Source organism: Macadamia integrifolia, chromosome 1 (assembly GCF_013358625.1).
Source record: "Macadamia integrifolia cultivar HAES 741 chromosome 1, SCU_Mint_v3, whole genome shotgun sequence".
NCBI lineage: Eukaryota > Viridiplantae > Streptophyta > Magnoliopsida > Proteales > Proteaceae > Macadamia > Macadamia integrifolia.
Genome location: NC_056557.1, coordinates 3,514,540 through 3,525,399, shown reverse-complemented (window position 1 = coordinate 3,525,399; position 10,860 = coordinate 3,514,540). Strand labels below are relative to the sequence as shown.

The following is a 10,860-nucleotide window of genomic DNA, read 5'->3' as shown; positions in this document are numbered from 1 at the left end:
ATAAGGAAGAAATGAGCTCATTTGCTCATTTATCACCAGGACAAAACGTGGAAGAGGAAGAGAAAAGAGGAAAAAGGGAAGGAGAAGAAAGAGAAGAAGAAGAAAGAAATGGAAGGATTTGTAGGTTATGCATTTTACTCTCCTGCATGTTTCCCGAGCTCAAAGTGAGCTACCCGAGCTCCCGAGCCATTTTGACCAAGTAGAGAAGTTAGGATTTCGACCATTTATTTGGCGTATCTCCCAAATGGCTTGGTGGCAATTCAATTTATTAGATTTAAATGAAAAGTGGGTTCATTTTAAAAAGGAAAATTTACTATCACTCCCTTACACTTGGCCTATCTTTATTAAAACTCTCCTATCATTTACCTTTTTTCTGATACTCCCTTGCTTGTGATCTTTTACATCTTTTACATCTTTTTTCATATTACTCCTTCCTTCTTTTCACCTGTTGAGTTCATTTTTCCTTTTTATTATATATTCTTTTATCATTCTCTCGTCTCCAACTTGCTCTCATGTACATATTTCCGTAAGGTTGAAACTGGTTCAGCAACGACACTAGTATCGCTGTTACACATCCCACATTGGCCGTGAGTAACAGCCGCGACGCTTCCAAATTGAAGCAAACATGCGTGATTCTCTCCCCATCCACGTCACTCGATCCCTCTGCTCCTGCCATGTGGACTCAACAGAGGTCTCAACCATCTGGTCAGAGACCAGCTGGGCATCGTGTCTATCCATGGCCCTTACGTTGGTTGACGGACCAGCGTTAAATTCCCCATCTACGACGTCAACTATAAAGAGGTTCTTGTGATTGGATCTTCCGGACCAAAAAATCACGAACTTGCCTTCCGGCAAATGCGATGGGAAGGCCGAAGGCGTCGTCGGTGTCTTCCCTTATGAGGATCTTCACAGTGGCCTCGATCATTCGTAAGATCTTTGGATCAAACTGATCCATGCAATCTAAACCGTTCTTTTGGCTGACTCGAATATAGATCCGATGGGCATGTAGATAATCCCTCCCACCATTATTTTTTGTTGGATCCCACGAAGTACAAAATGTGTTTCTATCTTTTAGAACCACCCAACAACCATGTCTTTGGGCCTTCTCTTCTCACTATCCTCAGCCCAGAATTCATGTTGAAGTCCTAGTTGAAAGCAATCAAATCGTCGTTAGGAGAGAATGAAGGGAACAATCCATTAAGCCGAAGTATCCTCAATTTCTTTATGGGAGAAGTTACAGGATCCTAGTGTGGAATCGTTGTCTCTCCCGGAGCTGACTCACCAAGGTTTTGGTGGTATTCCTAGAAATTACTTTTGGGGGAGAAAAATAGATTGTAATGGTGGAAATTTTGGTTCAGAGACTCTAACCCCCTAAAATGATTCTGATTCTAAATCAAAGAGGTTGATGTGCCGATAGTTACTTTCTTGCCGTAGAGTTTCAAAAGACGCTTTGGAATGGGGAAGGAGGAAACTTGGTGGAGTGACCTTCTGTGGTGTTCACTGAAGAAGAAGAAAAAGGAGAGAGAGAATGGAATTGGGTAGACAATGAACACTGTTTACTCCAGCATACACTAAATCACCACAAATCCAGAACAACATGATTTTTCACATATTATGTACAAAATACTTAACTTTTTCTTTTTTGGACAGAAAAATACCCAATACTGGACTAGTAAGCAATATAGAAGTTATATGCTTTGAACTTCGTTGTCGAGCTTTGGTGTCACCATCTTCATTCCACCAAGAAATTGCTTATACCACATTGCAGATAGTTTTGGTATTCTCTCCAATGTGTTGTCTACATAGTGAAGGCCAAACCGCAAAGTATAACCATTTATCCATTCAAAACTATCAAGTAGGGACCATATGAAATAACCTCTTACATCAGCTCCATTCCTGCGGATATATATGTATAAACATGTAAGCATGAAAGATTAATAGATTGAAAATAAAAATTAGTGATCGAATCGAAGTGATCTAACTATCCACTTGTCTTTCTCAAATATATATCTATATATCTATATCTATCTACATCTCTCTCTCTCTCTCTCTCTCTCTCTCTCTCTCTCTATATATATATATATATATTCATATTTGGCCACTCCCATATAATCTGAATCTAGATTGATTGTGTATTTCTCAACTAAACTTGGTTTTGATTAATTTTTGGTTAATTTACAGCGCCACCCCCTAGAGAATGCCACTATTAGAGAGACATCCCCTGCATAATTCCAAATTACACTCAGACCCTGCCATCAGTCGTTGTTACAAAATATACTTTATATGCTGATGTCAGCTAGTGTATATTTTTTTTTAATACCAAAATGCCATTACAAAAGGTGAAGTACCTAATATACCCTCTAATAAGTCCCCAACCATAAATCGATAAAGACCCCATCACCAAATTGATACTGGGTTCTTCATCCCCAAATCCTTCACATTTTTAGAGCATCGGTAATCTCTCTCTGTGAAGAGCAACAACGAGCAGCGACGACTTCTTCCCCCAATTGAAACAGGTATGTGCTTCTTCCCCAAATTGTTCTTTGCTTCTGCTTAACCCTAACCCCTCTTCTTCTCCTCTCAACCGTAACCACCTCGCCTATGCGCAAAAAACCTTCTTGAACTCCACAGTGAAGGTGAGTGGAGGTAGGGATGATGAGGGACTTGGGTAAAATATGAATTGGACATGTGTTATAGTCAAAAGGGTACAACAATTATTTTAACTCCTCACCAAACAGGGACTGACGACAGGGGTCTAAGTATAATTTGATATTTTATAAGGGGTGTCTCTCTAATAGTGGCATTCTCAAGGGAGTGGTGCTTTAAATGACCCTTAATTTTTTGTCATGTTTAGGTATCTATCCCTAAGGTTCTCAACCTGATACATTACGATCTTAATAGAAAATTTAAATTCTTAATAGTAATCATAATTAAAATACCTTAAGGCCATGGTAATGGAAGTCAAGTGATCATTCAAGTAATGTACCCTCTCTGTGTCAATTACAAAATCGTCAACAGAAGTGGTAGGATTGTTTGCATCTGGATACCCTGAAAAGAAAATAAAAAAAAAATATGATTGAAACTGTCATATAATGATATAAAACTGAAACAAAATGATCTTCAAAATTAGTAGAAATTTTTTGTTCTACAAAATTTTGTACCATTTCCAGTGATGAACATAGGAATGTTGTTGTATCTTTCCTTGTAGTACATTATTATATTTTCCAAACCAGAAGGATCCACATATAAATCTTGCATTGCTGTCTGGAAAAGGAATGAAAAAAATTTAAATTTTTATTAAGAGGATGGTTATTAGTTACTAGAGAAAAATCAAAGACATGATAATTTCAACATATATATTTTTGTATTGGCCGGAATAATTTTCTTACAGGTTTTCCTATGAAGGTGCCGTCATCTCTTTCTCCGGTGACAAGCACGAAGGCGTCCGTTTGTGAAGTAACAGTGCTGCATTGAGAAAACAAGCAATCTTGGGCATATAGACTTGTAAAATGACTAATTCCAATAAAATCCAATTTGTTCTTCAACGTCCGTTTCTCTTCTAAAGAGAACTTTGGTAATCTTGGACCCAAAATTTGTTGCATTTCAGGAGGATAGTCACCAAATATTATAGGGTCCAGTATCCTGCACATATATATTCATAAAGAAAAGAAATTACTATATAGAAAAATAAATAATATCAAGGGGTACTGTAAATAGACTATAAACTAAGGCCTTAATCAAGCATGGATTTTGATTAAATACCATGCATTGTGAAAAGCAAGTGCCCTTCGAGCTGCTGAATGATCTTTTGATGAAATATTTCTTAGAGGCTCATACCAAATTGAGTTCATCACAATTCCAATCATACCTCTTTGCGTAACCTAAATAGAAATCAATTCTCAATAAAATTAGACTAATTAGATAAAATTAGTCTCTCATACCATGAATAATGATCATTATCTAAATGGGTTTTTCATGAATTTAATTTTACCTGATATTTTTCCCTGTAAATATCAACTGCAGTGACATGAGATAATATAAGACTGTGTGCAGCAATATAGGGTTCAATAGCAGGGTTTCCAGATTGGCAATGATCATTATGATCTGATGATGTTTGGATCTTGGCACAATGGTTAGGTGGAAGTCCCCCAGTGAGATAACCATACTTCACCATTAGGTTAGGCTCATTGAATGTGCTCCAATACTTCACTCTATCACCAAAAGCTTTGAAACAAGTTTCGGCAAAATATCCAAAATCTTGCCTGCAGTGCCCAAGTGATGATCAGTGATAAAAATAAATTCTCCTTCAGGCTTCAGAGAAGAAGAAAATGTATAGAGAGACTCACTGTATTTGCGAGTTCAACCACGCGCCATATCGATCTTCAAGTTCTTGAGGAATATCAAAATGGCTTAGTGTAACCAATGGTTCTATTCCTGGTTGAGTACCAAGTATCAACATATATGAATTCCTAGCCATTGGCATACAAGAGGAAATTTTAAATGAAAAATTAAGTGGGAAAAAAAAGGTTACCTCTAATTAAGAGGGCATTGATTAGGCTGTTGTAGAATCCAATACCCTCCTGATTAGGTTCTCCAAATCTTCCTCCTGTTGTCAAGATATGTATATTTATGTCTTCAGTATGGTAGCTAGCTCTTTGTAAATAAACTTCCCCACTAAAACATGAATGTGTAGTGACTTACTAGGGAGGACTCTGGACCATGAAATGGAGAATCTATGGCTATTTACTCCAAGGGAGTGTATCAACTCCACATCTTCCTGTTTGATTAATATTCAAACTTATTAGCAAGAGCCTGAAATTGCTTGATTTTCCCTAGCTTACTACTTCAAGTAGTAATGAATCATCATTAATCTTCCAAAAAAAAAAAAAAAATCATCATTGATCACATATATCTACTTTCTATATACAAATTCATATTCACTATGGACAACGTATATTATTTTCATTTATTAATCATGCATGTATCCGTCTTAGGGCATGAAATCGCACAATTATATGATTGTATCTGAAATGCCCCTGCTCCATTAATTTTGGCAAAATATTTTCCTCTTTGGCCCAATGGCATCAAGGCTTTAAAGCGCGTTGTACCATGTTAAGGAGCCTAAAGGTTATTAATTAGCTCAGTAATCTCCCTCTAGGTGATATAGGACTAAAGTTTGCACACTTTCATTGATCTCCCAAACACCCTAGTACGTATTTTTAGTGGGGAAACATCACTGATCTCCCAGGCGGGTCTGGTACTTACCATATTCTTAGGTATCACAATTTTCTCCATTTATTCTTCTAGGAAAATAAAGCTGAAAGTAGGACAAATGTGAATGGATATCCTGAATTTTCGATTTCGATCTTGAACTAGTGGGTTATGGGCCTCAATCCTATTAACCCTAGTACAATATTGTAAAATCAAATCTATATCCACCAAGTCTCTCTCTCTCTCTCTATATATATATATATATGTATAATGTCTAATTCAAGATTGAAGAGAAAAATAACAGATGGAGTTAAGAATTAAGTGGATGTGATAGAATCAGGCCATATAGTTACATAGCTATTTGTAGCCATCAGAATAAAAGATATTTCAATAGTTTGTTTGGATTTGGTAATGATAAAGGCTCTTATAGTGGATTTAACTCGTTTTCTAGCATGATTAGTCCATGCTTATAGAAAGATTAAAAAAAAAAAAAAATTTAATAAGTAATAAGAACAGTAATTAATTAATGTCTTAAAAAAGGGGAAATGGCATCATACCATGTAACGATTATAGTGATCAACAGTAATGTCTGCATTGCTTCCATCCTTGATGGTTCCTTTTGAAAAGAAAAGATGAACACTACTGAGCCATTTAATATGAAGAATTTTCTAATGGTGATCATGTTAATATTGGAATATTAATGTGGAAAATGAGAGACTAATTACCTTGCAAATGAGTGAATATATCCCAATTGCTGCAGCTTTTGTTACCTTGTAAGTAGGCTCCCTCAATCTAGACAATAGAATTGAACAAATAATAAGGACTTTGTTTTATCTTCTTAATACTATTTGTTTATTTGTTTGGGTACTTTAAACTGTTTTCTAATAGAATATTGTGAAGTCAATTCTTTTTGAAAAATATATACCAATTAAGCTTAACCTATTTCTTACTTTTAGAGTTTTAATATGTTCCCCAAAATATCTTCTCGATATCCTCCCATTTACGTCTAAGCACTGCTATCAAACGATTCCCTTTCATGGTGGCTTAAGGAAAACTATTGAATTAGTAAGGTGTTAAATATTATTACACCCCTATCCATAACTTAATAAGACGAAATATAAAATTTTCATATTTTAATAATGGTCAAGAATCATCCACTAATTTTTAGTGACTTTTAACAACATGACAAAACAAAGGATGGGCCCTGCCTCCCAATGAATATTGGGTCGAAGTTCCATTCCCACCGCATAAAATAATGCCCCGGAGGCATCTTTCAATGGAGCCGTGTACATTTTTCCAAATTCCAATAAAATGTGATTTTATTTTTCTTTGAAAATTATCTTTCTCACTAAGAATTTACAATATGAAATAATAGACACAAATGTTAAGTTTGTCTTGAATTCTTGACCCGTTTTGAAGATTGACTCGATCCGACATATTTTGGTGGCGATCCGAATGAGAAATTTTCTAAGATCTGTGATGGAAGCAGAGGGTCGGCCCAAGCCCGGGGCCCATCACTGATCTCGTATGGGGATGTGGGGGCTACGCCCCCGCAGTATGGTTTGACCGGATCTACCGCGACCCGATAGGTCGACCCGTTAGGTAGACCCGTGATTTGGAGTATATATAATGTACTATTGCTTGTTGAGAAAGTCATTGTATTCCAGGGTTTTCACGTAACTAGGGTTTCAAGGCGAGTTTTTCCTTGCCGTTGCTAGGGTGTAATTTCTCTTTTGCATAATGAATCATCTTCTTCTTCGCTCGAGGACGTAGCACATCACCCTGGTGTGTGAACCTCGTTAAATCTCTGTGTCGTACGGATCTATTGTCTCTTTATTATTCGTGTTTCTTAGTGTTTGATCTAACAAACACAAAGTCGATTTTTTTCTTTTCACCAAATTTTGAAGATAAAAAAATTGAAAGGCAGCACGTCCAAACACAGCGAGGGGCAAAATGACCGTCTCTCCCCTTATATATGGTAGAAATTCTATCTCTGTTGATGCTTCTAATAGTGCTACACAGAATTTTAAGAAACTCTTTCCAATTTTTTTTTTTTTTTCAATTACCACTAGAAGGTGGGGTCACCATAGGGCAGGGGATAAGGGGTAATAAAAGAATATCAAGCATCAACGGGTGGGGGGAATGACCTCTCCCAGAACTTAGGCTGGTGCTCAACTGCGACTGATAGCCACCACCAACTGATTGTTTAGGCTCTCCCAATTCCATAGTTTCGTGGAGGCTCCAATGAGTTTAGCTCAATTTTACACTAACTATAGTACGACATGCTACTGTTCAAACTATAGCTAATGGGGTTAAAAACAGCCAAGGATACTTTCATTCAGACACTCTCTCTCTCTCTCTCTCTCGCTCTCTCTCTCTCTACATAGGATAACTTACCTTGGAAAATGATATTATGAACTCCATAAAATTTCCATGAACTAGATTAACAATTCAGAGATTGAAACATATTCCTATATGATATGACAAGAATCGGTACAACATCAGAACAAAATAGCATAGAGTCAATTGCAGTTCTTTTCTCTCTCTCTCTCTCTCTCTCTTCTATTCTAAGAGATAGAAAGATCGAAAGAGTAGAACATCTCATTACCTGATAAGCAGATGTTGCAGTTCCGAAAAGAAACGTAGGAGGAAACTGGCTGCGATGCACCAAACAAGTAGAGAAAGGGATGATGATCAGTTGAACAACCCAAAATGCTATCAATAATGGTTTCTCCATCTTTGAATATTGCCTTTGTGATCTATTATTGTATCTAATTAAAGGATTTCTTCTCTCTCTCTCTCTCTCTCTCTCTCTCTCTCTCTATCAGCTGTAATTTATGGTCATGTCAGTCTAGAGGTTTATATAGATAAATAGAGAGAGAGAGAGAGAGAGAGAGAGAGAGAGAGAGAGAGAGAGCCAATTTCTTGCTTATTTATAAATTAGACCATGTGAGTTTTGACTAGTAGTCTGTTTGACAATTGGGAGCCAAAACATAATTGTTGGAGCCAGGCATGTCCCATGCTTGCTACCTACACCTGATATGCAGCATGCCATTGTGAAGGGAGATCTTTATGGTGATGATCGACAAATTTGTTATGCTCTCTAATGCCTTGTTTGAATTGAGGCTTTGACCCCAATGGAATGCGTAACACAAATCATGAATACGACTAATGAGGTTGATGAAGTGCATGGATCGATCTATTTTGTGTATAACCATGTCAAGCTGATAGAGACTTAACAAGTATTTTTGTGCATATGCCCATTGTTGGCATTATTTGTCCATCAAATCTAAAGTGTTAGTTGATTAATTTGATTATTTTATGCATGACATATTATTGATGGGTTATGATTGTCTTTAGGTTTTTGTTTTTGCTAAAATGTTTTTTTACCAGGGCTAGGGTTGAGCATCCTATTGAGATGGTTATCAAATTATTTGCTTTTAGGAATAGTAATTATAGGGATACAAATTTGAGCACACATACAATGTAGTGAATAGAATCACATGGTAGTCCTGCATGTGTTAGTGCTAATAGTTGAGGAATGAGGTTCTCTTATGTAGATTTCGGTTGGCCTTTCAATCTAAGAGGTCCTTGCCGTTAATGCATCAAAGGATTTTGGCTTACTAATGGTTAATGTCTTACAGACTATGAATTGGTGTAATAGATTTGTGGTATTATATTGTGAACAAAAGAGATTCTCAACAAGAAATCCACTGCCCTCTTAGTTAAGGAATATTGAGGAGAGAAAAAATGCATGTATATGATCAAATATAAATCTAAATCCAATATAATGTTTTATAAAATGTGTACAAAATTCTTTTTCTTAATACCATTTATTAATATTATTATTTAAAAATGTTTACAAAAAGTTTTTGAGCCCAATCATGATCACAAAATCCCATTATGATATGCACAGTGAACTGGGTTTGTCAATAATTAAATTGCATGCCCTATAATTAATTTTATGATTTTTTTTAGTGAAATAAATGACACTTTTACAGGGGAGAAATCGGTTTAATTTATCTAATGAGTTATTGTCACACAATATCTTTAATAGGATTAAAGATGCATGTGACAAGATACATTATATAAGGCAATTAATTAATTTTTTTAATTCTACCTGCTCCCTCATTAGTAGCAAGCTACGAATAGGAAATTACTTGCCTAATAGATTGACACAAGGTAAGAATGATATTTGAAATCCCAATTGCACATAAATTAGGCTACACACATAATGGGTTTAATTATTCAATACAAAGGGAGAGAGGGAGGGCTGTTCTTGAGAATTAGGATTTACAAAACCCTAAGTGTGAGAGGAAAATAGTGTGCATCACTTAGCGTTTTCGATCCCTTCAACTGTTGAAGACATTGACTCCTTATATTTTTTGGGTGAAGAAGAGCTATTATCAAGAGGAAGAACTCTACTTGCTATATTTGTGGTTCTAAGGTAACTCATTTCATAGTGAAGAACAATGGCTAAAATAGAATGTGGGATTGTTGCATTGTCCTTGGGATTAAGGTAGTGGTGGGGTGGGTTTTACGAATGAAAGGGTGGGGGTTTAAGGTTGTCGTTGTGCTTTTGGAGTCAAGGTGGAGAGTAGAATGAGAGTAGGTTGTATACTTAGCCAATTTTATCATCAATCAAGATTGTTAAATTAGTATCCCCCCCTCTCCCCACCCCACCCCACCCCACCCCACCCCACCATTAAGAGGGATAATGTGGATCTTACATTGATGAATTTCATCAGATTTGTTCCAACAGCAATTACATTTTAGTACATGATTAGCTAAAATATATAAAGAAACGATAGCACTAGCCAGCAAGAAAAGAGGGGTGCAATTTCTTGGCACAGTAGACTGCGTAGAGCTAAAGTTTGGGGAATATATAGCTGTTATATGTTCGTATTATTTTTGCCGGATTTTAACAAAGTAATTATATTAAACACTTACCAAGTTATTTTTGTACTTATTTTTTTTACACAGAATTTGTAGAAGTATTATTGAAGTCGGTCTCTTTAATACTGTATGAGTCTATAGCTATTTTTTTCCACATTCAAACTTACCAACTATGACTGTGACACACAAATAACCATTTAAAAAAACAAAGAAATTTTTTTGTGAAAAGTATGTTTGTGATATATTAACTATCATTTTTATTTATTTATTTATTTTGAGTAACCTAGTTTTGAAAACAACAAAAAAGCATGATATTAAAGAAACAAAAAACCCTCTTTTTTTTTCTTTTCCTTTTCTTTTATCAAATTGCTGAATCTTTAGTGAACTAATTTTCGACATTGTCAAATTCAGGGGTTATCTTTTTATTTATATCTAAAACTCTCTCTCTCTCTCTCTCTCTCCAGCCTATTCTTTCTCGCTCTATCGTCGGGGCAAGCCTTGCCCATGTTGATACCGCCCAGATTCAGGTGCTAATTAAAATCCCAGTCCAAGGTTGGGCCCAACCTGGGTTTGGACTATGGGTAAATTGTTTTTAGGTCGAACGATTTTTAAAACTTAGAACTGGCTTTCAATCTTAAGTGGATATCAAACATGTTTTTTACTCATAGAAAATGAATAAATGCATAATTAAAAATAAAAATAAAAAATAGAAACGCCTCAAAACAGTTCTTCCTGTTTAAAAATCATCATAAA

The 10,860-nt window shown here is 35.9% G+C and overlaps 1 protein-coding gene across 1 annotated transcript; it reads right to left on the bottom strand.

Annotated features, from left to right (window-relative positions):
• Nucleotides 1-1,688: 1,688 nt before the first annotated feature.
• LOC122079579 (beta-glucosidase 18-like) lies at nucleotides 1,689-7,948 on the bottom strand. The gene is made up of 12 exons (XM_042646167.1): nucleotides 7,820-7,948; nucleotides 5,937-6,003; nucleotides 5,769-5,827; nucleotides 4,702-4,777; nucleotides 4,532-4,606; nucleotides 4,347-4,434; nucleotides 3,992-4,262; nucleotides 3,763-3,881; nucleotides 3,390-3,642; nucleotides 3,162-3,264; nucleotides 2,940-3,048; nucleotides 1,689-1,896 (listed from the first exon to the last, which is right to left on the bottom strand). Exons 1-12 carry the CDS (start codon nucleotides 7,946-7,948, stop codon nucleotides 1,689-1,691), a joined length of 1,557 nt encoding a protein of 518 aa, XP_042502101.1.
• Between the last annotated feature and the right edge of the window lie 2,912 nt (nucleotides 7,949-10,860).